The sequence below is a fragment of the Myotis myotis genome, unplaced genomic scaffold, assembly GCF_014108235.1.
Source record: "Myotis myotis isolate mMyoMyo1 unplaced genomic scaffold, mMyoMyo1.p scaffold_m19_p_19, whole genome shotgun sequence".
Taxonomy (NCBI): domain Eukaryota; kingdom Metazoa; phylum Chordata; class Mammalia; order Chiroptera; family Vespertilionidae; genus Myotis; species Myotis myotis.
In genome coordinates, this window is record NW_023416323.1 from 38418328 (window position 1) to 38445244 (window position 26917).

At 56.9% G+C, this 26917-nt stretch overlaps 1 protein-coding gene across 1 annotated transcript; it reads right to left on the reverse strand.

Annotated features, from left to right (window-relative positions):
- Positions 1–2330: 2330 nt before the first annotated feature.
- On the reverse strand, positions 2331–26917 carry MMP2 (matrix metallopeptidase 2). Its single transcript, XM_036346385.1, has 13 exons — positions 26456–26917; positions 22924–23150; positions 21579–21727; positions 20603–20731; positions 20224–20397; positions 17022–17195; positions 15325–15498; positions 13208–13363; positions 12078–12213; positions 10220–10356; positions 9028–9187; positions 4687–4796; positions 2331–3192 (listed from the first exon to the last, which is right to left on the reverse strand). Exons 1-13 carry the CDS (start codon positions 26597–26599, stop codon positions 3089–3091), a joined length of 1974 nt encoding a protein of 657 aa, XP_036202278.1. The 5' UTR covers positions 26600–26917; the 3' UTR covers positions 2331–3088.

Sequence of the window (26917 nt, forward strand, 5' to 3'; positions counted from 1 at the left end):
GCCGGAGCTGCGCAGGCGCGGGTTACCTAACGCGCCCGCTGTCGCCCCGCCCCCGGGGCCCTGGCCCCGCCCCCTCGCTGGCCCCGCCCCACCCGCTTAGGTACAGGGCTGGGGGTAGTCCTCCTGGGGATACAGCTCTGCCCCTTGGGAATGTATGCGTCCCCTTAAGAACAGCGCACCCCTGGGAGACAGGGGAGTCCTCTGCTTTAGGGTCGGGCAGACCTGGACCTCCCGTCGCTTTTACCGGCTCAGTGATGTTGGCCAAATCCCTGTCTCCATGACCCTGCTGCCCCCTCTCTGTAAGTGGGGATCAACAGGACTTGATCAACAGACCCTGCCTCCAGCCATTGGAGGGGTGAGCCTGGGCTGCTTCATTAAAGCGCGTCACTACATCCAGGGTGGGTTTTATGGGTTGGATTTCTGCTGTGCGTTTTGCTTTTGTTTAAACCTGTCGGCACTGGATGTTCCCCAGTTAGAACAGAGGGTCTTGACTCATAGAAGTTGATACCAGGAATGGAGTCTGTTCCGCCAAAAACAGGGACTGATGGCGGGGAATAGTGAGAGCCTGTTATTAGAGGAAGGAAATAAACAAACAAACACAAAACTATGGCCTGCCACACTAAATGAGGAACCTGGTCCCCAAAAGGGAAATGACTTGGCCTGTGGCTCCATTTCACCCTGAGGAAGTTCAAGGGCCTGTCTGGACCGAAATGGGCGGTCGTGGGGAGAAGGAGAGAAGGTTTACCAGAACCTGAGACCAGATGGTCAAGCCCTGAGTGGCTGAGAGTCAGATGAAGAAGGTGGATGACTTATCCTTGCTGATCCACAGCTCACAGCTGGCAGTAGGCATGAGGAGAGCCTGCGTCCGCACCCTGGGCAGCTGCTCCTGCTTCCCTACCCCCTGGGGATCCCAGAATCTTTCCACCCCTCCCGGATAGAGGGACCTGTGGCCTTCAGCTACTCGCTTAACCTCTCTGAGCTTCCATTCTCATCTAGGGATGGAAAAAGATAAAGTTCTACCCCATAGGGTTGAAATCAGCCCACAGCTTTGGCCTAAGAGGAATCAGGCAGTAGGTCAAGTAAGGGATTGGGCCCCAAGCGCATGCTGAGCCCAGAGATCTCCGCATCACGGGCATTCGATACATGTGGGCTGAGGTGAAGGAATCAGAAGGTGGCCCAGCGTGCCCCCTGCCCAAGACCACAAAGGCCACCTCTGTGGTCATGTCAGTTTCACTGAAGACAAAACCACAAGCCACCTCTCCCTGGGCCCTGCACCCAGTGGCCCTGGGAGGCACAATGAGCCCATCCCGAGAACAGGGGCTGAGAAGAGTGTATTGCTGGGGTAGTGGTTTCATTGAGTTTTGTCCCCAGGCCTCCTCCAGGCAGCCCTCCTGGATCATTATGGTGCAGGAAGCCCCCCATGAAGCTCCCAAAGGGCTGACCCCAAGTCTCAGCACACTGCCCAACTGAAGAGTCATCCTCTCTAGGGACGTTATGGGGGCTCACGGGTCCCAAGGGTCCCTATGTGTCTGGACACCTATGGCAGAACCACCCACAAGGAGCACCGGGCCAGGGAACTAGGAAAGTGGCCCAGACCTTGAGTCATGTGAACTTCAACTAAGTGGCGCTGGGACCCTGGGCAGATGTTGCCTCTCTGCAGGCTTGTCTCCTCAGAAAATTCAGAATCACCTCACAGTTCCCATGAGGCTTGAAGAGCTACACATCAGGACAAGAGCCCCAGTGCCATCACGCCCCTCCCTGTAGGAGCCCCCAGGAGCTGACCCATTAAGAGAAGCTGTGCGGCATTTCTCCCCTGGCTGTGTACTTAGGGTGGCTTTTGGGAAAGCGGAGAGGGTAATGCTGCTGCTCTAGGCTCTGGGCTGAGGGCTATTACTCCTCCTCTGGGTCATCTTTGGCCTCGACTTGGGTTGTTACCTAATAGCTATGGGATCCTGGGCAAATCACTTTTCTCTGGGCCTCAGTTTCCGCATCAATCAAAACTGGCCATGCTCTCTCTAGGTTGTTGTAAAGGTTCCATGAGATGAAGCATGTACCGTGCCTGGCACATAGTACCCCTATTCATGGCGGGGATGTTGGTCATCCGTGTTAGCATTGGGATTATTGTTCATGAAGAAACTGCGATTCAAAGAGGCTGCAATTACACCCCCAGCCTCACTCACTGCTGCTTCAAGCCCCTCCCCCTGGGACAGAGGGACCCCAGCACACACCTGGCGACCTCTCAGAGGTCACCTGTGCCCTTCAGGGAGCAGAGGTTGAGACTTGGCAGGCCTCCTCCTCCGGCGGGGGCTGTACACACGGAGGCAAACACGGCCACTCAATTAGTGTCTTTATTCGTACTGTTGACATTTCCCATGGGGAATTGTTGAAGGGCGGGGAGGGGAGGGCGGAGCAGGGAGTGTGGCTTGGTTTTCCTCCATCCGGTGGAGGAAGTGAGGGGACAGGCTCGGACTAATGGAGTGAACCAGGGCACCATCGCAAGGCGGGTGGAGACGCTACACCCAGTGACTTCAGACGGCCCGAGTCCTTCTGTCAGGAAATGCGATTTCAAAGTGGAAAAGTAAAAACAAAACAAAACAAAAAACGATGGAAAGAAAAGGACAAAGTGCATACAGAGAAGGCTCTAAGGCAGCCAGCAGTGGGAAGCCAGGTGTCTGGGTGGCCTCCTGGCCACGCCTCTCCCCCAGGCCAGGCCAGGCCGGGCTGTTGGGCCACCAGTGCCCTCTTGAGACAGTCCCTGTTGGCTGGAAGCCACAGAAGGTTGTGGAGGGAGGACAGCACCAGGGTGTGGCAGCACCAGGGCAGCCCAGGGCAGGGCTGCGTTGAGGAGATCAAAGCCTCTCTTGGGAGTGGCCTGGAAGGCTGGTGGGCTATGGAGGGATAAAGCGCCCCTTTCCTGGGGCACAGGGCACAGTCACTCTCTGGAATCTTCTATGACCAGGTGGCGGTGAGACTGCTGCTTAACCACAGAGCTGAAGGCTGCCAGGCCCGTCCGGGTCCTTCCCTGGCGCGCGGGGCCCGGCATGCAGAGCGTGATGGAGACGCCGGGCCGGTGGGCGCTGCGACCAGCTCAGCAGCCCAGCCAGTCGGTCTTGATGCTTCCGAGCTTCACGTTCCTCAGACTGTGGTTCTCCAACATCTGGTAATAAGAGCCCTTGAAGAAGTAGCTGTAACCTGGGACGAGAGAGAGGAGAGGCTGTGAGCACCCAGGCCTTCTGGCCCTGGAAGGTTCCTGGGAACTTTGAAAGCCCGCGTGCCCTAAGGAAGAAGCTTTTAACCCGGAGGGGACCCTCCGAGGCTGGGAAAGGGACATGGCTGTGGGAGTAAGCTCTCGGAGTCGTCTTCAAGATGGGAATAGAGATACCTCTTAGGGCCTGTGGTGAAGCTGAAATTAGACAATATGAGCTACTACTAATGTACTTAGTACCCCTCTGAGCACCATCCCTAAATCGGAGGCAACAAACCAGGAGGCTGCCCCTCCCAAGGGCCCACAGATGGGTTTTATTTGGCGCACACAAGGTGTTTTTTTGGTGGTTGTTTTGTTTTATTTTGAATTCTGCATAGGTTGCTACCGTGTAAACATCTGTACGTGTCACAAGAAAACATAGACTTTTTCTGCTTCCTTTGAAAAGAACTGGAATATCCAGCCACATCGGGCCCCGTCCTTGCAGGGCAGCCATGATCAGAAGCAGAGAAGCAACTGTGCATCCCCCGTCAGTGAGCTGTGTGCTCTCTGGTTTGCCACAGACCCCACCACTCCCTACTATCTGCCTTGCCTGCTGCTCTCATTTGTGCTACCGGCCTGGCCCCTCTGGGCTTTGGAATCTGTGACTCCTGACATACATCACCGCGTTTACTTCCTTTAAAACCCTGGCACACAGTAGGTGCTCATTGGTTGTTTATTCCTGAAGAGCATCCTTAACCCAACACCTGATCGCACACTGCTTTTCGTTGGACAGGTAGACCTTTAGCCACTAGAGGTCAGGGCCGTGTGCTTAGCCAGCATATGATAGGGACTCAAAAAAAAAAAACACAAAAATCTTCGTGGAATTTAATTAAAATGCTCTCTAAAAAGCCACTCTGGATCCCTTCCAGGGCCCTAGAGACTCCCAGAAGCCTCCTCAAGGATATGGCTTTCAAACTCCAAATTCTACCCCTCGATGACACTGGCTGTTCTGTCCAGCAAGGGACCCGGGGCACAGTGAGTTGAACGGGGACCTTTGCCACACCAGCAAGAGGCCATGACCAAGCTGGTCCTGTCTCAAACGGAGCCATCCTTCTGCTGACGGGAGGCGGTGATGAGGCCTCCGGTGGAACCCAAAAGGGCCTGGATCAAGCCCCAGAATGAATGCAGGGCACCGAGCCCATGTTCCAGGCCCCCCACAGGCCTCCCGCCCCCCCGCCCTCCCCCACCCCCTTCCCTGGCTCCAGGCCCTGCAGCTGTGAGAGGACTCTCTGGGTCTTACTGCCTGGAGCCTGCTGCGTGAGCAGAGGTCAGGGGTCTGGATGCCTTCCCAGCCCTGGCTGAAGGGCCCGGTTTGTTTTCCCCGGCCCCACCGGCCTCCCTGCACAATGAGGGAGTGTGTGCTTGTAGGACAGGGGCCCTGGTGGGAGCGGGGGGCTGGGGGAGGGGGGGCTAGAAAGCAGACAGAGGCCGGGGCAGCTCACCACCAGCCTGCAGGTCCACCGCGGCATCCAGGTCATCGTAGATGGCGTTCCAGGCGTCTTCGATGAGCTTGGGGAAGTCGGGATCCATTTTCTTCTTCACCTCGTTGTATCTGCAAGGGTCGGGACATGGTGAGCCAGTGGGGCTGCCCTAGCGGCTACCCCTCCCTGGACCTGGATGGAGGGCCCGGCTGATGGCTCCTGGGTGGGCTCGGGCAACCAGACCTTGCCTTTCTGGGAGGCTGCCAGCTTGTCAGAGGTCTGAACCCCAGCTCTCCAGCTCCCTCATGACGTGACCTTCACAGTCCAATAAAAACCACCTGGTGATTACCGCTCACGTGCAAGCAGGGTGTTAACAACCTTTCATTTCCCTCCTCAGTCCATCCTTATGACCATCCTACGACACAAGGATTCCCGGATACCCAGTTCACAGACCAGAGGCTTAGAAAGGGTGCCCAGCTTCTGAGGCGAAGTCCAGCCCAGGCCTCTCTGAGCCTCGCTTTTACCAGCTGTAAGATGGGGTTCTATTTCCTCTAATGCAGTGGTTCTCAACCTTCCTAATGCCGCGACCCTTTAATACAGTTCCTCATGTTGTAGTGACCCCCAGCCATAAAATTATTTTCGTTGCTACTTCATAACTGTAATGTTGCTACTGTTATGGATCGTCATGTAAATATCTGATATGCAGGATGTATTTTCATTGTTACACATCGAACATAATGAAAGCACAGTGATTCATCACAAAAACAATATGTAATTATATATGTGTTTTCCGATGGTCTTAGGCGACCCCTGTGAAAGGGCCGTTGGACCCCCAAAGGGGTCGCGACCCACAGGTTGAGAACCGCTGCTCTAATGTCTCGATTACTGTGTACACCAAAGGAAATAACACATGCCCAGAGCCTATCCCCGCATCTGGCAGCTTATTTGGGACATATTAGCTCCTTTACAAACTTTGATCCCCACGGCAACATATGATAGGGGCTGGACGTGGCGTGCCCATCGCCCTCTCTGGCTGGGACACATCGCTGCCTTTTCACCTGTCCGTGGAGATCACAGCGCATGTCCTGGGGGCTGATCTCGCCTGGGACAGTGAGGTGACCCTGCAGGTTAGTCACAGGGCGCACAGCTCTCCCTGCCCGGCCTTTAATCCGGGTAAAGACTTGGAGTATGTGGTTGGCATTTTCCACGTCCTGGTTAGCAATACCCGTCTTTGTCATTTCAGAAGAACCTTTTAAGTGCTGGGGTCCTATGGATTCCTCCCCTTCTCCACTGATACCCAACCTAGTCATCATTCCATCAGTATCTCATGCGCTCCCACTCCGTGCCTGTGGATAGCACAGCACACAAGACAGCGTCTGGCCTTCATGGTGCTAACTTCCTGGCCAGCTCTGTGTCTGAGGGCCATCCTGGCGACAGCCACGCGTCCCTTACAATGGGGCATAGCTGACGCTTTGTCCCCACAGCCGGCCCGACCACCTCTAGCCCAGACGCCAGCCACGGCTTCCCCTCTGAGCGCCCTTCTCCAGGGGTCTTCCTCTCGCCCAGCACCCCGAGAGCTGCCAGAAAAGCCTGCCTTCATCCCAGCCCCATCATATGACTTCTTACAAGACCCAGCACGCTTCCTCCTGACCTGGGGTCCCTGTACCAGTGTCCCACTCAGAATCCCAGCACGCCACCTCCTCACCTCCACGGAGCCCTTGGCCTACATCCTCTAAAGTGAGGGTGGCTCAGGGCTGGGTGTCCTTGAACGTGCCCTCGCTGCTTTCTCGCTCCACCCACGGACGTTAGGGCGGGCAGGCATCAACCCCATTTTCTAGATGAGGAAACTGAGGCTCAGAGAAGCAACCCATTTGCTTCCACGTTCCTTTCCCCTGGGAAGAGCACGGCACCATGGCGGGAGGATGTGCTCCGAAGGGGCCCCCATCTCTCCGCCTTCTCTCTGTCCCCAGAGTCTCCTCTCCAGTGTCCCCGCCCGCCTGTGCGCTGCTTTGAAAGGTTTCCCTGTGACTCTGTAAGCCCCCGCGGCAGCTGGAGACATGGCCGTCAGGGACACAGGTTCCACGGGTGTATCCTTGAGGCACACAGGACTCAGTCTCCACACCTGGGAAATGGGCCTAATACGCATACCTGCCTCCAATGAGAAACAGAGATGGCATGCGCAGCCTCAGGCCCGGCACGAAGCACGGGGCCCGGCATGAGGACCGCCGTTGTTTTACCCAAGTGTGTTTATGTCTCTTGCTGTCCCGGAGGCCCCAAACGCCAGGGTGACTAAGTCTTGACCACCGTCTTCCAGCCCCTCGCTCAGTGCCTGGCACACAGGAGATGTTGAATAGATATTTGAGGGCTTCGTGGAAGCTTCCAGAAACAGGGGCTGAGCACTCCCTGGCATGAAGGAGGGGATGGCCAGGCTGGAGGCAGCTACTCGTCCTCTGTCGTTCTGAGGCCCTCTCTCGTTCTCCAGCAAGAGCAAGGGGGGTGGGGGGGGAGGTCTGGGGTCCCTGCACACTCGGCACCAGGACCAGCATCTCTAGCTCATGGGAGTGAGACCTGGCCCTTCTGGAATCGGTGCCCAGAGCCTCGGAGGGAACCTACAGCTCTGCCACTTTTAAGAACCTGGATTCCGGAAGGTGAGCTTGCTGCGGAAAAGGACTGGGAGGCAGTAACTTGGCTAGAAACCCCAGCAAAGCACCGTCATGGCCTGTGTGTATGTGTGTGGTGTGTGTGCACACATGCATGCATACACGAGTGTGCGCACTCATGTTCATATGTGGATGCATCTGTTCCTATATGTGGACATACCCAGAGTGCGTAGACTATGTCTGTCCAGCCTGGCTGGCATGGCTCAGTGGTTGGGCGTCAACCTATAAATCAGGAGGTCACGGTTCAATTCCCAGTCAGGGCACATGCCAGGTTGTGGGCTCGATCCCCGGTGTAGGGTGTGCAGGAGGCAGCCAATCAATGATTCTCTCTCATCATTGATGTTTCTCTCTCTCCCTCTCCCTTCCTCTCTGAAATCAATAAAAATTAAGACGCCACGATTTAAAGACACTAGGGTTTAAGACTCACGTCTGTGAACCTGTGCCTGTCACTGCCCACATGCTAAGGTCAGGAGATCCGGACCCGGGGCAGCACACGTGTGCCTGGGAGGGCTCCAGGGCCGGTGGGCGGGAGCCCGCCCTGGGTTTCCTGGCTGGCTGCGTTCTTTCTGGAGGCTTGAGATATCAATCAGCTTAGGCTGCTAAGTATCTTAACAGCATGTCTGGAATTCCACCCTTCTGAATGCCTGGGCCGCCAAGGGCGGGGTGGTGGGCGGGAAAGTGGGAGAAGAGAGGGCCTTTGGGAAGAAAGCAGGATTGTGTCAGGGACGACAGACCCAGGGCCGGAGGCAGCGGTAGCCACAGAGGAGCCACAGAGGAAGGTGAGTGGGTGAAGGCACCCGACCACCCCTTCCTCGACCAAATGACCCTTAGGGTGTCATGGAGGGCCCCAGGGTGAGGGGACAGGAAAGGCAGTTACGATCCTGGCTCTGTGGCCAACAACACACCTTGAACCACAATTTCCTTCCCTGGGAACTAGGACAACATTCGATCACCCCGAGGCTGCTTCTCGCTGACCATTCCTAGCTATGGGGCCGCTGCCCCTTAACCTTGACCCTGACCGCTCAGAACTGAACCCTTCCCTTTAGATAACCTGGAGCAGAGAGCTACCTGTTGGCAAGCTGGCCCCTGATTCGAATGCTGGCTCCTGGGGGAAGCTGGTGCACCCATCTCTGTCTTCATCCTATTTTGTCTGTCCTCTCCCATCCCTGCCTCTACCACCCCATTTCTTAAGACCCCCAACTATTTGTGGGGCACAGTGTAGAATAGCGAAAAACAGCATGTTCTCGGGGAGCCAGAATTCCAGGGTCCAAATCCCACACGGCCACTACCTGGCTGTGTGACGTTAAGCTACATACTGAACCTCTCTGATCCCAAGTGTCCTCATCTATGAAGTGGGAATGCTAATCACACCCATCTCCTAAAGCCCTTGGCATAGTGTCTGTAGGAGACGCTATCGTCTTTCTTTTCATTACCCTTCCTTCAGTGAATCAACCCAAATTGTGAAGCTCCAGGCCAGATGTGGGCCCATCAAGAATTCTGAGAAGGGGAAGGCGGTTCTAACCAGAATTGCAGTCATCATGCGCCTACGTCATCCCTTGATGACTTCTCCAAGGGGCTGCCATCCTGGCAGGTTAGAGACCAGAGAAGGGACATCCAGGGCCCACCGGCCTCCAAACGTGACGCAGGAGGCGCGAAGCCGCCGTGTCTGTGGCCACGCAGCCGGCTCTGCCGCCCTCCTTACCTCCAGAACTTCTTCCCAGCAAAGATGTATGTCTTCTTGTTCTTGCTCCAGTTAAAGGCAGCATCCACTCGTTTCACACTGGGGGGAAGCCCCAGGCTGGTCAGCGGCTTGGGGTACCCGGGTTCCAGGGTGCTGGCTGAATAGACCCAGTACTCATCCCCTGGGGTGGAAGCAAACAGCGTGTCAGGGGCAGGTGCTGAGATGCCCCGGCCAGCCCGTTCCTCCCCTCATCTGTCTGCTGGGCACCCCGCTGGGGCCACAGTCAGCAGGGACACGCCTGGAGTCAGAGGCCCGACCAGGGCCCACGTGGACGGGGTTACAGTGGGTTAGAGAAGGTGCCTGGCCAAGGAGGGGAGGAGTCCAGCCCTCACTCCACTCACCAGCCATGTACTGTGGGTGCCACGCCTGCCACGTGGGGGCACCTTTTTCTAATCTGTGCACAGGAGCCCTGGGGACCAGTACCGCCCTGGCCACAGCCCACGATCCCTAGGGTAGAGCCTGGGAGGCGGCTGGCGGAACAGGTACCCACAGTGTTGGCTGAGCCTTTGTGGCTCCTCCAAGAAGCCGCCCCTGTGCCCCAGCTCCGACCTGCCAGTCCTCCCTCCCGCCTCCCAGCACTGACTGCAGCCCCGTAGCAGCTGGTCTGTGAGCTCTGTGAGGGCAGGGGCTGGATCCCCAGCCCATGGCAGGTGCTCAAATCCACGCTGGATAAAAGCAGGGCTCCCCAAACATTAGTCACGCGACCCTCTCTCGATGGTTTTGACCACCTGTAGAGACTCCTTGTACAATTATTTACTTTCAAGGAATTCATTTTGCAATCTTCAGAAATACGTTCATTTTAAAGTTTAAAAATAGAAGCAAATTGTGGTGTGTTTTTTTAAAAATTCCCACTAAAGCTGTTGTCTGCTAGAGGCTGTAGCTGGCATTAGAGCCACCGGCACGAAACTGCCATGTTCCTTCTGGAAAAGGAATCAGAAGGAGAGAGAAAGAACTCAGGGTAATGACAAGCTCGCTCCGCGGGCCATGCTCTCTGATGCTGGTGTCTGAGCCGGCCGCCCGGACGAAGCCCACGCTTTCGGATGTGGTGGTTGGAAGAGTGGGTCCCTAACGCGGAGGGAGCACCCGCAGGTGCCCGGGAACCCGGAGGCAGGGCCCCAGGAGCCGAGGGCCCGGCAGCATCCTTCCCACACACCTGCAAAGAACACCGCCTTCTCCTCCTGGGGCGCCTCGTACACAGCATCGATCTTGTCCGGAAGCTCAGGCCAGAATGTGGCTACCAGCAGGGGCCCCGTGGGCTTCTCGCCCAGCGACACCGTTCGCCAAATGAACCTGAGGGGGAGGGGGACAGTGGAGCGGAGGCGGCCCTTCCCCAAAACGTACAGACCGGACCGCCGTCCAGCCCCACCAGGCTCTCCGTTCCTCCCTGAAGCAGCCAGGAACTCGCGCATCTCTGGGGGCTTTGCCCTTGCAGTTCCCCTCGTCTCACGCACCCTCCCAACCGGTCAGCCCATCCCTGTCCATCTGACTCCATGTCTCCGGAGGGCTGCCTCCTCCCAAAGCCTCCTCCATCTGAATGTGTCCACGAAGCATTTTACTCATTAACGCTTCGGCAACCACGTCTTTCATTCTGCCCTGTGCTGCTGTCGGTGTTCTCTGCCTCAGTTTCCCAAACCAGACTCACGATGCTCAACTTGAACGTGCATCAGAGTCATCAGGGGGGATCTGCTCAAATGCAGGTTCCTGGGGCCCACTCCCAGAGATTACAGGCCGAGGGCCTGGGGGTGGGAGTAGGCACCCATACTTTTCACACACACACCTTAGAGGGCTTAGGGTAGAAGGCCCAGGGACCTCTCTGAGAACACGCATCTAGGCATTAAGGAACCTCTCTACCCCCAGCATCCCATCCCCCACCCCCAGCTCCTAAAGCCTAACCAAGTACTTGGCACCATCGATGCCAAGTGATTATTTGTTGACGATACCAGCTAGCACAATGGGACACACGGACACTGTGCCAGGTGGTGTTCTAAGCACGGAGCTCACCAAACCCTTACAACAGCCCTGTGAGACAGGTGGGAAGATATGTCCCATCTTATAAATGAGGAAACTGAGATAAAGATACATCATTAACTGGCCTATGATTGGGCCACCAGTAAGTAGTAGGTCTGGAATGCTAACCCAGGCCGTCTGGCCCCTGAGCCCACTGTCAACTAGTATCTCTATGGATGGATGGATGGATGGATAGACGGATGGGTGAATGGAGGAGGAGGAGGAACTGATCACGGATGATAGATGCGTAGATAATGGGTGGACATTGGGTGAATGGGTAGATAGATGAATGGATGGATGGGTATATGTGCCTTTGCATGGATGGATGATGGATAGGTCCTTTAATGCAGCTCTAATACCATCTGCCATTATCCAGGAGGGCTAGGGCCGCTGGATGGGTCTCAGCCCTTGGTCAATTGAGTGGGAGCCTTCATAGCACATAGGACACCTCCTTTCTCTACCCTGTGGTTCCTTGCTCCCTGTACATGGACAGCTTGGCCATTGGAGGTCAAAGCCATTCTGGGAGAAGGCCTGTGACAGCCTGCATGATTCTTTCCGATGTTTCCTCATCCCTCTGTTAGAAATACAGAGCGTGTCTGTTGCCATGTGACTGTGCGGGGCCGCCCCTGAGGGTAGGCCTTGGGCTTGGCCCTGTGACTCGCTTCAGCCAATGGGATACCCTCAGACGTGACGTGAGGCGTTAACGGTGCTTGTGCGGCCTGACTTGGCCTCCTCTGCTTTGCCATCTGCCATCTGTGGCCACAAATCCCAGGAGGATGAGTGACAGCAGCGCATGCCCACCCACACTGCAGCCCGAAGCCAACACGCCTCGTAGACCCACAGACTGTGGGGGTGAGCCACTGAGCTCCAGAGGTCACCCGACATGCAGCTCAACTAGGGCCCTTCTAGGAAGTGTCTCGTGGGGTCCCTGTGCGAGGGCTGGGGGTCCAAGCAAACGGGGCCCGGGAGGAGGACAAGAAGCCCCCCCACACACACACACTCACCGGTCCTTGAAGAAGAAGATCTCCCCGCGGATCTGAGCGATGCCGTCAAAGACGATGTCTTGTGTGCAGATCTCGGGAGTGACGGGTCCCAGCGTGGGGGCGGGGCCGGGGCCGGTGTCAGTGTCAGGATTGGGCCCTGGGAGAGGACACCTGACCTCAGACTCTCCCCAGTCCCAGGGGTTCCCCGCACCAGGCTGAGCCCCCAAGTCTCCCACCCAACCTGTTAGGGATCCGAAGAAACACTATTCTGGCCTTAGTGTGAGCCGGGTAGGAGAGGGAGACGATGCCTGGATGTGGGGAGAGGGGGGTGGAGGATGCCTGGACGTGGGGAGAGGGGGGTGGGTGGCCCTTTGCACTTTATAGCTTCTCACTGACGCCCCCCGAGTCAGACCCCACTTCATCCCTGGGGGGCAGGCATCATTATCACTCCCACTTCACAGATGAGGAAACTGAGTCCAGAGACATGAGGGGCAGAGGCAGCATACAGCCCGGCGCCTCCCCCTCCATCGCGGGTTCGAGTCCACTGCTTGCTCCCCCAGCCTCGCGGCTCAAGCACCACTTTCACTCTTTCCGACGTGGTCCACACAGCACCAGTACCATTATGCACCTACTTTTTCCAAAACATGGACTTTACTTTTTAGACTCTAGCCCCGTGGCAAGCACTAGTCATGAAGAAAGCCCTGGTCTCAGGTCCTAGTTGTATCGCTCCGATTATACATGCAAATAAAAGAGTCATCAGGAAAACTAGAAACCTGCATCCCTGTATCATTAAGGCCATGGCAACACTGGGAAATGCTACCCTGCGTTTAGCTAAGTCTCCTGGATCCTAAGCCTCACTTGGTGGCTGCAACCTGGGGACCCTGGGGCCAGGAAGGTGACCTGTCTCAGTTTACTCCTAAAAGATGGAGAGCCAAGAGGGGCGTGAGCAGTGATGAGATTTGGAAAGGAAAGGAGCTGTCCCCGGTCCCCTTGGAGGGATGGCCCCTCCAGACCAGTCAACATCGGTGCCTCCAGCCCTTGTCTCCTGCCATCTGGGAGAACTGGGACTTTCCCAGTGCACCCCCAGCCCCTCCATCCCGGGCTGCACGGCCTCCCAGACCCCCGCCCCAAAGCCCCGAGCCAAGGCTCACCGTAGAGCTCTTGGATGCCCTTGATGTCGTCGTGGGACAGGCGGAAGTTCTTGGTGTAGGTGTAGATGGGGGCCATCAGGGCTCCGGGGTCCTGGGAGTGCTCCAGCCCCATCGCGTGGCCGAACTCGTGAGCTGCCACCAGGAACAGGCTGTACCCTGAGGGCCGCAGGGAGGGGAGGGGAGAGGAGAAGAACGGGGAGACGAGAGAGGAGTCAGGCCTTGGCTTCAGAGATGAAGACATTGGAGGCCATCCTGTGGTGGGGAGAGGGTCCTGGAAGGGGCACAGATTGATGTTTCCTGCTCCTGAGAATTCTGGGGTGAATAGACTAGGCCTACTCCTCTCACGCAGGGCAGGCTGCCCGTGTGCTACAAGGGAAAAAACGAGGCATCTGCGAATCCGCTACGTAAAGTCCCACGGGTTAAACATGGTGCCTCCTGGCGTCTTGTGTTTCTGTATAGAGACCACGGAAAAAGTGGCTCTGCGGTCTCCAAACAGGTAGGAGGGTGGGGACAGGCTGGCCCGAGGGTCCCCCACTCCTGCCCCAGGGACAGCAGGAAACGCCGTTCCCGCGTCCAGGGGCTGCCCAGGCTCAGCCGCAGACCAAGGGCAAACCTGTGAGATGAAGTGTGTCCCTCCAGAAGGTGGGTTCCAGCCCTAACCCAGAGGACCCGTGAAGGTGACCTGACCTGGAAACAAGGTCTCTGCAGGTCAATTAAAACGGAAAGCCCGGCCGGGTGGCTCAGTGGTTGAGCGTCAACCTATGAACCAGGAGGTCGCGGTTCGATTCCTGGTCAGGGCACATGCCCGGGTTTCGGGCTTCATCCTCAGTGTGGGGCGTACAGGAGGCAGCCACTCCATGATTCTCTTCCATCATTGATGTTTCTACCTCTCTCTCCCTCTCCCTTCCTCTCTGACATCAAAAAATATATATATATATTTAAAATGTTAAGTCATACAGGGATAGGGTGATCCCTTAATGCAATAGGACTGGCGTCCTTATCAGAAGAGATACAGAGACAAAACGGAGGGGAATGGCCACGGAATGACAGAGGCAGGAGTGGAGGGATTCCCTGAGGAAACGGGGCCCGGCGGACACCCCGATTTTAGCCTTCCAGCCTCCAGGAGTACCAGAGAGCGCATGTCTGTCGTTTGAAGCCACCCCATTTGGGGTGCACACGGGAAACTAACAGAGAGCCCGGGTGCATCATGCCAGGCTGAATCTGGCAGATGGCGAATCCCACCGTTAGGGAGAAGCTGAAGCAGAACAGGTAAAATCGGGTATGTCCTAGCCTGGCCCCGGGGGGACTAAGACAAACTCCTCTGGCCATCTCTGTCAGTTGGCCTTCTCCAAGTTCCATGTCGTTGTGAGTCAAAAGGTGGAAAAGTAACAGAGAGATGCACCTATTTCTGGCCGGCCCAGGACGAGCCTTCTCACCTGGCCATCCTGACCCATCAGTGAGTCCAGTGACCCTGAGCCCTACAGATATAAGTGGGCACAGCACCCTGCTCACTGCACTGACCACACAGGAGGGTCACGGCCTACCTCCTGGTCACGCCCTCACCCCAGCCCGGGCGTCTGGGAGGGGCAGAGAGCTGCTTGGGCCGGCTGTGTCTCTGCACCCCCATGCACAACGTGGTGAAGGATGGTGCCTCGGGGGGCGTGGGGGGGCACGGAGGGCTCTGCGGCTCTCCCCTGCTGCGTGGAGGCGGGGTGGGGGCAAAGATGAGCTCCTCTTGGTCTCCCCTCTCCTCCCGCCCACCCCCTCCTGGGAGGCAGCTGTCTGCTGGAGTGGGGATGCCTGGTAGGAAGGGGAGTACCGAGCCCAGCACGGGGACATGGTGGGCAGTCTTGGGGGCAGCAGGTACTGAAGAGGATGGGGGTCTTCCATCAGCAGCCATGCCTCTGCCTGGATGGGCGTGGTCTAAGCAGGGACACACGTCCACCAAGAGCAGGTCCTGTCCCCACCGTGGATGGGCAGGACCTGAGCAGGGTGGTGTCTCTACGCTGGTGAGTGCAGGGCTCTGTCTGTGCCTGAGGTGGGTGGGCACTCGGGACGGCTTCCCGCCCAGATGTGGGGTGTGGGCGTCCGGGCCCCACGGCCGGCCGGGCCTGTACCTTGGTCGGGACAGAAGCCCCAGGTGCGGTCGTCGTCGAAGCTGGCGGTGGTGGAGCACCAGGCCTTCCCGTCGCTGCGGCCGTCGCTGGTGCAGCGCTCATACTTCTTGCCCAGAAAGGTGAAGGGGAAGACGCAGGGGGCGCCGTTGCCGTTCCCGCCGATAGTGGACATGGCTGTGGGGTCAGGGACGCCGGTCAGGGCCGTGAGCAGCCTGAGCCCTCCGCCACCAGGGACAGCGACGTGACGTGGACATTCACACACCCCGAGCCTTCGCCGAGCAAGTGATGGATGCACGGCTCACCCACCCACCCGACAACCCTGTGCGGTCGGAACCGCGCCACCCCATTTCACCGATGGGGAAACCGGAATGCAGGGAGCTGAAGAAATACTCCCTGAGCCCTGGCTGGTGTGGCTCCGTGGATAGAGCGTCGGCCTGCAGACTGAAGGGTCCCAGGTTCGATTCCGGTCAAGGGCACATGCCCCGGTTGCGGGCTTGATCCCCAGTGGGGGGCGTGCAGGAGGCAGCCAATCAATGATTCTCTCTAATCATTGATGTTTCTCTCTCTCCCCCTCTCCCTTCCTCTCTGAAATCAATAAAAATACATTTTTTTTTAAATTGCCTGAGCAGATACTGCCAGGCAGGGTTCAGGCTTCAAATCCAGAGCTTTGGTCGGGCTCCATGGACGGGGACCGAGGGACCAGAGGCGAAGGGGCTGGGCAGGGATAAAGGAGCAACGCCCTTCGCTGGACCCGCAGCCCCGCCGCACAGGGCCCTGGGGAAGCGTGCCGCTCCCTGCAGACAGGAGGTGCTCACACATACCCACTGGACGAAGGGAGGGAGGGAGGCGAGGAGGAGGAAGAGGGCAGACGAGAGTTTGTGCTGACAAGAAAGGCGGGGAAGAGAGACTTGAAGATCCAATGGAGGCCCTGACCAGTTTGGCTCAGGGTCCCAGGTTCGAGTCCGGTCAAGGGCATGTACCTTGGTTGCCGGCACATCCCCAGTGGGGGGTGTGCAGGAGGCAGCTGATGGATGTCTCTCTCATGAATGTTTCTAACTCTCTATCCCTCTCCCTTCCTCTCTGTAAAAAAATCAGTAAAATATATATTTTTAAAAAAAACCCAATGGAGGGACAGAAAAGGACCTGGAGAGCATTATGCTGAGCGAAATACGCCCTCGGAGAAAGGTACACACCCCGTGATCTCACTCACAGGAGGAATCTAATGAACTAAATAAACGGATGATCAAAAAGAGACCCAGGGACAGACACGCACGGGACCGACTGCGGAGCCTCAGAGGGAAGGCGGGGGCGGGCGGGGGGGACGAGAGCAACCAGTGAACGTGTCTGCGAGATGCATCACCCGTGGACACAGACAATGGGGTGGGGAGGGCCTGGGGGGGAGGGAGAGGCTGGAAGAGGTTAATGGGGGGAAACGGGGACCTAGGTCATACTTTCAACAATAAGGTTTTTTAAGAAGAAAGAGGAGGACTGGTCAGGGAGGCTGAGGGAGTGTGGGCCATGCAGAGGGGGTCCCTGGAGGGCCCGACACCAGGCAGCACCAATCGGGCTGGAGTGGCGATTGGTCCCCACGTCTGTGCTGCTAAGTATTCTGGCAGAGCCCCGTCCTGGGCAAAGGAGGCGGGGCTCCTGTGAGTTCTAGGGAAGACGGGGAGAGGCGGGGAGAGGGGGGCACCCACCGGTCTCGGGGCAGAAGCCGTATTTCTTGTCGCGGTCGTAGTCCTCCGTGGTGCTGCACCAGCGGTAGCCGTCGCTGCGGCCCTCGGTGGTGCAGCTGTTGTAAGTGGTGCCCTGGAAGCTGAACGGGAACTTGCAGGCCTTTCCATCACCGTTGCCACCCATGGTGAACAGGGCTGGGGTGGAGGGGAGAGGGTGCAAATGTGAGAGAGGCCACCCACCAGGCACCTGCGTGGGCACAGAGCTGGCTGGCCACCAGCCTGCCGGTTCACCAGTGAGGTGATAGCGTTGTTAAAATATTAAAAGTGGCTCTAGCTGGTCTGGCACAGTGGATAGAGCGTCGGCCTGTAGACCTAAGGGTCCCGGGTTCGATTCCAGTCAAGGGCACGCACCTCCGTTGCAGGCTTCTCCCTGGCCCGGGCCCTGCCCGGAAGCCTATGCAGGAGGCAACCAATTGATGTGTTTCTCTCACATCGATGTTTCTCTCTCTTTCCCTCTCTCTTCCACTCTCTGAAAATCAATGGAAAAATATCCCCAGGTGAGGATTAAAAAAGAAAAATTAAAAATCACCGATACTGGTTGGTAAGCTGCTGCTTCTCTGAGCTCCTGGGGACCGCCCCTGGCTTCCTGGTCAACCCCAGCCATCCCCTGGGCCTGATGGACCCTCACCCTCATGGTGAACTGGTGGCACACAGCAGGGAGCCCCCAGGAACCCTGCTCCAGCCCCAAGGTCACTGTCTACCTGCCTGGTCGATGTCCATACCACCTGATCACTAAATACATCATTCATGGTCGGCAGGACCACCAGAGTCTCTCCATTTGATAGATAGGGAAACCGAGGCCCCGGGAAAGCTGATTCCGGAAGTGCTCATGGTCTCATGGTCACATAAACGGAAGAACTGGGTGAGGGGTGTCACGGAAAGCCACAAAACACACGAACGTCAATCCCTCTCTCTCTCTCTCTCTCTCTCTCTCTCTCTCTCTCTCGTGTGTGCGCGCGCGCGCACACACACACACACACACACACACACACACACACACGAGGCTTCACCTCCTCTCACCCCAGGCGATTTTCTGTGGTCCCTGGAGGAGGCAGTAGAGGAGGAAGAGGGAGGGAGAGGAGTGTCTTTGGTAACCTCCATCCACACTGACCTCCCCGAGACAGGGGCCATGACTGGAGAATTGGGGGGAGAGAATGGGGTTCAGAGTCTGGGCTTATCTGTCCTGGGTTCTTCCCCTGTGGCCCATGGCCTCATCCACCCCAGAGCTACACAATGGTGCATCCCTGGGATTGCCAGCTAGCAAAACCACAAGTGCGTAACGAGGACCAGCTGTGCACAGCAGCGCCAGCGGTGACCTCACCGCCCGTTAACTCCACCGTGACCAGAATGGAGCCCAGTCGTGGGACTCAGGCCCCCATATCCTCACTGGTTCCTTCTCCCAAAACAAGAGACCTTCTCCTGCCCGGCTCAGTGTGGCTCAGTGGTTGAGCATTGACCGATAAACCAGGAGGTCCCGGTTCAAGTCTCGGTTCAATTCCCGGTCAGGACACATGCCTGGGTTTTGGGCTCCATCCCTGGTGGGGAGCATGCAGGAGGCAGCCAATGGATGATTCTTTCTCATCATTGATGTTTCTCTCTCTCTCCCTCTCCCTTCCTCTCTGAAATCAATAAAAACATATATTTTTAAAGAGAGAGGGGGGGGGGCCTTCTCTTGCAACGCCAGCAACAATGGGTAAGAGAAGTGGCAACCCTGAGGCCAGATGCCCTGGTGGCCTCCGTGTGGGGACAGGCAGAGTTAACGGCCACGCCGCTGGCTTCCCATCGGCTGTGTGTCTACCGCCCAGGAAGCCCCAAACTCCTCTCAGATCCTGACCCCAACAAGGATGAAGAGAAACAGACACTGACTCAGCAGTCAGGAGGGGCTGAGTAACACAACATCTGCCCCCAGATGCAAACACGTGCGTGCTGTGCGTACTTGCCTCTGGCTAGATACCAAGTCAATGGCCAATGTCCCAGGCCGGGGAGAACCCAAACTTATGAATTACAGCTGTTTTTGCTTCGAGCATCAAGGCATTCTTTTCTCATCACAAGGGTTGATGCATGGGAGGGGGGCACGGCACCTGAATCCCTCCTGGGAAACGCAGCATGCATAACAGATTTCTGTTTAAAGTTTCCGATGTATTGATGGCTGGAACTCTGACTTAATACACAAAGTATCACATGGGCTTTGGTACCAAAAGCATAAACAGAACCCTTCTGTCAAGATGGCTGGGGGTCAGTATTCCGTTGCCATGGAGCCAGATGGACTCACAAACATGTCGCGTGACAGCCAAAAAGACAAAGGCATGTGCGGGTCAAGGAGTCTACGGGGCGGGGGAGAAAGAAGTATTTACAAAAACGCTTGGGTTTAATCTCCCACTTTTCTGGCTTTCAATCTCCAGACTCATCAGATAGGATGACTTGACAGAGTACGAAGGTACACGTACTGTCATCCTCAGATTTCTGATTAAAAAGTGTGTCAAGGATATTCTTTTAAAAGGATTGTGCTGGCCCCTTTAAGAATGTTCCCCTCGATTTGGCTTCACAATATCTGAAAATGTTATGTTTTGAGCATTGACAAACACACACACACAAATACCGGGTCAAGACACAGAGATGTAGACACAAGCAAAAACAGACAAAAGACCAAGAAAGGCAGATGGAACAGTCCCCAGACACAGACACACACACACACACACACACACTAGCAAAGTTGGCATCAGAACCAGGAGTAACGGCTGAAATTCCAGGGGTCGGTGTCCCCCAGCCAGGTTGGGTACCAGCCTTGGTGTCTGAGTCTCGGTCCCGAACCCCATTGCTAGACTTCTGATCCATCCCTGAGCCTCTCTCTCCTCGTGCCCCGGAGCCCCCAATCCTGCCTGGAGGGTACCGAGTGGTTTCTAGAGAGAACCACTGGGCACATGAATATTCTAAGGTCCTCCTAAGGTGTGCAAGAAAAAAACAATCAGCACATCACACCTGTGACTTCGCATATGTCCTTGCTTATGGCGAGACAGAAAAAGGAACTGACTTCATGAAAGCATGAAGTAAATAATCATACAGGTGAGAGGGACAGTAGGGTGGCAAGGGCTGCCTGGCCGTGCCAGGCCTGGGCAGCGTAGATGCCGGGGGACAGCAGGGAGCCTGGGGCCAGAGGACTCACATTCATGGGGGCAGAAGCCGTATTTGTTGTCCTTGTCGAAGTTGTAGGTCGTGGAGCACCAGAGGAAGCCGTCTGAGCGGCCCTCGTTGGTGCAGCTGGTGTACTCCTTGCCGTTGAACATGAAGGGGAACTTACAGTACTCCCCATCGGCGGTGCCGTACTTCACTCGGACCACTGCGGGGCGACACAGGGTGGGGCGAACCTCTCTAGGCACCTTCTCCAGAGACCAGAATCCTGTGGGGCTCCCCTCCCCCTCCCATCAGAGTAAATGGAGGTGCCCAGGGTTGTGGGGGGAGGTACGGTCCTTATTGCTAGGTTACAGGGAGACAGGCAGAGGACTGGAGAGGAGGCTGGGGCATGGGGACGGCCACTTTCTTACCTTGCCCTTCTCCCAGGGTCCACAGCTCATCATCGTCAAAGTGGGAGTCCCCCCCAACACCAGGCCCCGGGGCGAAGGCGTGAGCCAGGAGCCCGTCCTTGCCATCAAAGGGGTATCCATCTCCATGCTCTGGAACACATGGGGGGTCTCAGCTTCTAGCTGCCCCCCTGGGCCCTGACCCCCAGCCACACCCCACCCACTGGGCATTTGTCCCCTTCCCTATCCTGTTGGCGTTATCCAAGACTGGGACACAGCAAGTCAACAGAGAGTTGCTGACTTGATGGTCAGCATCCTGAGGTCTTCATGGTCAAGTCTATCACCGATAGTCACACCTCTAAGCCCCAGGCCTAATGGCCACCCAGGTCCATACCACACACCTCCCCCCCCTTCCTGGCCCCCGCATCACCATTCTACTCACAATGTCCACACCGCCTACCTTTATGTCTACACTACCACACGGCGCCAGTGGCCACGGGTTCTTGTCCACTCACTCTCCTGTCTACACCGCTCCATTCTCTCTGACCTCCTCCCAGGCCTGGAGCTCCTCAGGGCGGACCCGTGCTACCCAACAGAACTCCCTGCGATGACGGGACACGCTTCGTGCTGTTCATCACCAACCGGCCCCTGTGGCTACGGAGCCCCTGAAGTGTGGCCCGTGTGACCGAGACACGGCACCTGGATTTACTGCATTGAAACTAAAGGAAATGTAACCAGCCCGCCGTGTATCGGAGCTGCTGTGCGGGACGGTGCGGGAAGACCCCGTGCTTGCAGTTGACGCTGCCTCCAGGCAGTGACCAGTGCCACGCCATCTGCCTCACATCCACGTGGCTCTCCAGCGCCCGGTCCCCGCTACGCCACTCGGCGTCTACCCCTCCTCCTCTCCTATCTCAGCTGCTCCCAGCACCCCGGTGCTTCTCCAATGTCTGGATCACCTCCGTCTCCACACCGAGCCCCTGCTGGTCCCAATTCTCCCTACCCCAGCGGCCGAAGTTGATCATGATGTCGGCGTCTCCGTCGTGGATACGAGAAAACCGGAGGGGGGTCACGTTGCTCCAGACTTGGAAGGCACGGGCGAAGGCATCATCCACCGTCTCGGAGTCAAGGTCAGGGGTGTAGCCAATGATCCTGGCGGTGGGAGAAGTGCACAGGAGTGAGCAGGCACACGCACGCGAGTGTGTGTGCGTGTGTGCAGGAGCGCATGTGAAATCGTGCGAGTGCACGGATGTGTGCAAGGGTGGCGCGTGTGCTCGGGTGTGGGAGTGTGTGCAGAAGCATGGGAGGGGTGCAGGCGTTTGCATACACAAGTGTGCACAGGTGTGCACACGTATGCAGGTATACGTGTGTGCGTGGTGAGCAGAGCTCCCTGGAGAACAGCCCGCCCAGAATGCCTTGCATCCGAGACCAGCCAACATCCTCAGGCCTTGTCTCAGGACTCTCACCCGTCCCTTCTCGCTGGGGGACGCACGGGGCATAAACAGTGCACATGGAACTGGGGCAGAGCTCTCATCCTGGAATCCAGCACGAGCAGCACGGAACAGAGGGGCGCGGCTCTGCCACAGCTCTGCCCCAACAGAGGCCAAAGACAAACAGCCTCTGCAGAGGGTCATCCCAATCGATAACGGATGACAACTCCATCGTATAACCAATTAGCAACCGATACCCCATTCTCTCCACCTGCCCCAGAGACCCCAACCAGGAGTAACAGTGACTGGCAGGTATATGACACTGTTGCTACAGGCCGGACACAGAAATCCCTTTACGCCAAAACCGGTTTGGCTCAGTGGATAGAGCGTCGGCCTGTGGACTGAAAGGCCCCAGGTTCGATTCCGGTCAAGGGCATGTACCTTGGTTGCGGGCACATCCTCAGTAGAAGATGTGCAGGAGGCAGCTGATCGATGTTTCTCTCTCATCGATGTTTCTAACTATCTCTCTCCCTTCCTCTCTGGAAAAAATCAATAAAATATATTAAAAAAAAAAAAAGAAAGAAAGAAAGAAATCCCTTTACATCGGGACCCAGCTTAGTTCCCAACCAACTTCCCAGGAAGGTCCTGTTTTAGCCCCATTTTGCAGATTGGAAAGCCAAGGCGCAGGGCATTGAGAAATAAGTCGCCCGCTGCCTCACGCCTACTAAGTGTGAGAGTCAAGTTCAGGTCTGTCTGACTCTAGCTCCTAAGAACTCTGTATGCAAACGCCTTAAGACTCTGCGTCCTCACAGGACAGACACCTCCTGGGTCCCTGGAGCGGGGCGAGGCCCGAGGAGACCCTGTGTCCCACCGCCCAGAGGGCCCGCCCCCCCAGCCCCCCCAGCCCTGCCTCGGCACCTGTAGGTGATCGCGTTCTTCTCCCACTTGGGCTTGCGGGGGAAGAAGTTGTAGTTGGCCACGTCGGGGTTGCCACAGCGCGGCTTCTTCATGGTCGTGATGGTGCGCTTGTCGAGGTTCCCCGTCTCGGGCAGCCCAAAGAACTTCTGCATCTTCTTCAGCGCGTCCTTCAGCCCAATCAGGTTGCACTTGTCCTTGGGGCAGCCGTAGTAGGTGTTCAGGTATTGCTGGGAGAAAGCGCCAGAGGTAAGCAGCCCCGTGAGGGCGGCATCGTCCTGACCAACGCAGGCTGCGGTCACCAGCCCCAGCCCAGCCCCGCAGGCCAGGCCAGGACATCCCCCGGGGGCCCACGGGCACTGGGGGGAGTGCTGGGTTCCCAAACCAACTTTGACGCCCAAACCAACTAGTTGAGTGACGTAATAGCTGTAGAGAGTATGACGTCAGGCTGTAACCCTAATGCTCACGGCAGTTCTATAATGTGGTTATTATCGCTGTCCCCATCATACAGAGGAAGAAACGAAAGCACAGAGAGGTCAAGACACTTGCCTAACATCACACAGCTCACAAATGGCAGAGCTGGATTCGGACCTGAGCAATCTGGCTCCAGAGCCACGCTCAGAACTGTAATTCACTACCCCTCTTTACCTCCATCATCTCTTTTACTCCACCTAACGATGGAATTATGTTATTTTTCTCATATTTCTTACATGGAGATTCGAGGGCTATGTGCATGGGTGGCAGCAGCAGACAGACCTGGCTCCAGACCCTGGATCAGTCATTCCCAAAATGGACTTCAGGGACTCTGATCCAACTCAGGCCTCTGCAGAGGGTCAGGGACCAACCAACTCATTCATTTCTTCACCAAGTACTTTTTGACGCCTGCCACGTTCCAGGCCCTGTACTAGTGCTGGGGTAAACTGGTGAACATGACAGGGGTTTCTAACTATGTTTTTTATTTTTATTTTTTTATGGAGGGAGGGAGAGAGAGACAGAAACATCTATGAGAGAGAACCATCGATTGGCTGCCTCCTGCATGCCCCCTACTGGGGACCGAGTCCCAAACCCGGGCATGAGCCTAGACGGAAATCAAACCGGAGACCTCTTGGTGCATGGGGTGATGCTCAACCCACTGAGCACACTGGCCAGGGTGCAACAGAAATAAATGCAAAATTAAATGTGATGGGTGCTGTGTTGGAAAGGTGAAAGCAGCCAGGAGACCTTAGGATAGAGGCCCTCACCATGTTTGGAGTAGTAGTTAGGAAAGGAAAATACGAATATAATCTATATATATAAAAGGCTAATATGCAAAATGTCCCCTTGGGAGTTTGACCAGGGACTGAGAGTTCAGTCGCTCAATATCACGTGCGCTGACCACCAGGGGGCAGCACGGAATGAAGGAAGTCCCTGGCCGGCAGCCAGAAGGCCCCAATTGGCCCTGATTGCTGGCCAGACCTAGGGACCCTATCAGTGCACGAATTCGTGCACTGGGCCTCTAGTAATAACAATAACAATGATGACTAACACCGAGTGCTTACCATGTGGCACTTCGGAGACTGTTAGATTAGCTTTAACGGGCACCGTTATCGCTCTTACGTTTGCCGAAGAAGCTGGCACTGAGAGGTGAGGTCACTTGCCCATGCTTACGAGACCAACTGGTTCGTGCACCTGGGATGGGAAGCCAGGCAGCCCAAGCGCAGAGCCTGCTTGTCAAGCCTCCCACTGCCTTGCCTCTGGGCAACATGGACTCCCTTATGCTTCGTGGAAGGTGGGGACACCTGGGTCGCTCTGTCAAGGTTCCAAAGCCCCACCTCACCCCTAACCAACAGCCACATCATGATGCCAACTGGCTCCAGACCCATGCCCGGCTGGAGTAGCTCAGTAGTTGAGCATCGACCTATGAACCAGCTGGTCATGGCTCGATTCCGGGTCAGGGGACATGCCCAGGGGGCTCGATCCCGTGTTGGGCATCAGGGGGCAGCTGATGAAGGATTCTCTCTTATCATTGATGTTTCTTTTTTTTTTTTTAATATATTTTATTGATTTTTTTGTACAGAGAGGATGGGAGAGGGATAGAGAGTTAGAAACATCCATGAGAGAGAAACATCGATCAGCTGCCTCCTGCACACCCCCTACTGGGGATGTGTCCACAACCAAGGTACATGCCCTTGACCGGGATCGAACCTGGGACCCTTCAGTCCGCAGGCTGATGCTCTATCCACTGAGCCAAACCAGTCAGGGCATGATGTTTCCATCTCTCTCTCCCTCTCCCTTCCTCTCTGAAATCAATAAAAATACATTTTTTAAAAAAAGAGAATATCAGTCCCTAAAAATGTAAGCTCTCTCAACCCATTTATCCAAAGGGGACAGAGGCTTGGATGCTGGAAAGGAGGGAGGGATGTTACATGCTGAGAAGGGGTTCCCAGGGTGACCCTCAGGCATAGCAGTTCTGTCTTGAGTAGCCTGGGGACCAGGCTGAAGGAGAATTGGGGGTTTCCTGGGGGGCGGGGTGAGGGAGCAGTGAGATTTCAGATGTCTCATGGGCTAGAAGGAACATCTTGAGGGGTCCCCCAGCTCGAGGCGCCAACAGGTTGAGAGGTGTTGCCCTTCCACTGTGCCCAGCCAGGCATGGGCGCTCACAGAACAACATCCAGGGAGCCGCCGCTGGGAGCCCGCCAGGAGGGAGGGCTCGCTGGCTGCTTTCCCACCCGCCGGGCGCCTCCGCCCCCGCCCCACGCGCCAGGCCTCCAGCGCCCGCCCCTCCCTCCGACCCCGCGGGCCACCTCTCTCCTGTCCCCCATCCCTTTGCAGAAGTTGCAGAAATTCGAGGAGACTTTCCAACCGGAGATCCTTCTGGCCACCTTGTCCACCGGGCCAGGCGAAAAAGATGCGCTCTCGGCGTCACTCCTGCCCCCAATATTTGCCCAAAGGTCCTCGAGCGGTCTGCCCAAGGCCCCTCTCCAGATGTGTGCCAAAGGTCCCCCACGTTTGCCAAGCCCCGCTTGGCCCAGAGCTCCCAATGTGTGCAAGAGTTTACCCAAATCGCGTGCCACAGGAGCGCCTTTCCAAAGTGCCCAGGGCTTAAAAGAAACCTCCACCGTTTGCTACCGGGACCCCTTTAGGCCTTTTGCCAAAGGCCTACCAAGATGCTTGCCAAAGGGTCCCTTCCCCCATGTGTCCAAAAGTTGTTTACAAAGCCGCCCCTTGGCCAAATCCTTCAGCTACTAGACAATGTCCCGGTTATTTACAAAGCAGCCCTTTCCTGCAGTTGGCCAAGCGCCCCCTGCCCTCCCCCGCGTCCCACGCCCCCCTGCCGTGTCCGCAAAGTTTCCAAGTTGTTTATCAAAGGCTTTCGCCACTCACCAAAGCCCCCCTGCGGTTTCCAAAACAGACCCCACCTCCGGCTGGCCCAGGACGCCCCTCCCCCACGCTGTGTGCCCCTCGGGGGAGGAGGAGGTGCAGCCGGGAGGCCCCCCAACCTCGCCTAACAAAGTTTGCTGAAGCTTGGCTCCTGGAGGCCCGCGGAGCCACTCACCACGGCCATCTCTTTGTCCGATTTGGGGGCGACATCACCCGGGAACTTGATGATGGGCGATGGCGCGGCGGCGATGGGGCCCAACAGGCAGCCCAGGACGCAGAGCGCCCGCAGCGCGCCCCGGGCCACTGGCGTCTCCATCATTGCGCTCCCGGCCCCGTGCGTCGCCCCGGAGGTCGCTGATTCTGGTTCGAGGTGTGTGGCCGCGCCGCCGCCTGGCTGGCCTGGCCCGCCGCGCAGCAATGCGCTCCGAGGGGACAGCTCGCCTCTGTGGCCTCGCTCTGCCCGGCTCAGCTGCGCGTGGCCCGGTCCCTGCGCCTCCGTCTGCGCCGCTGCCTGTGCCGCCGGTCCCGGAGTCCCTTTGTATTTTTAAAGCCCCAGATGTACAGCCTCCAGCCACCCCTGGGGGAAGTCTGGATGCAGCGGAAACAAGGGAGGGCAACCGCCAGATGTGGCCGGCTG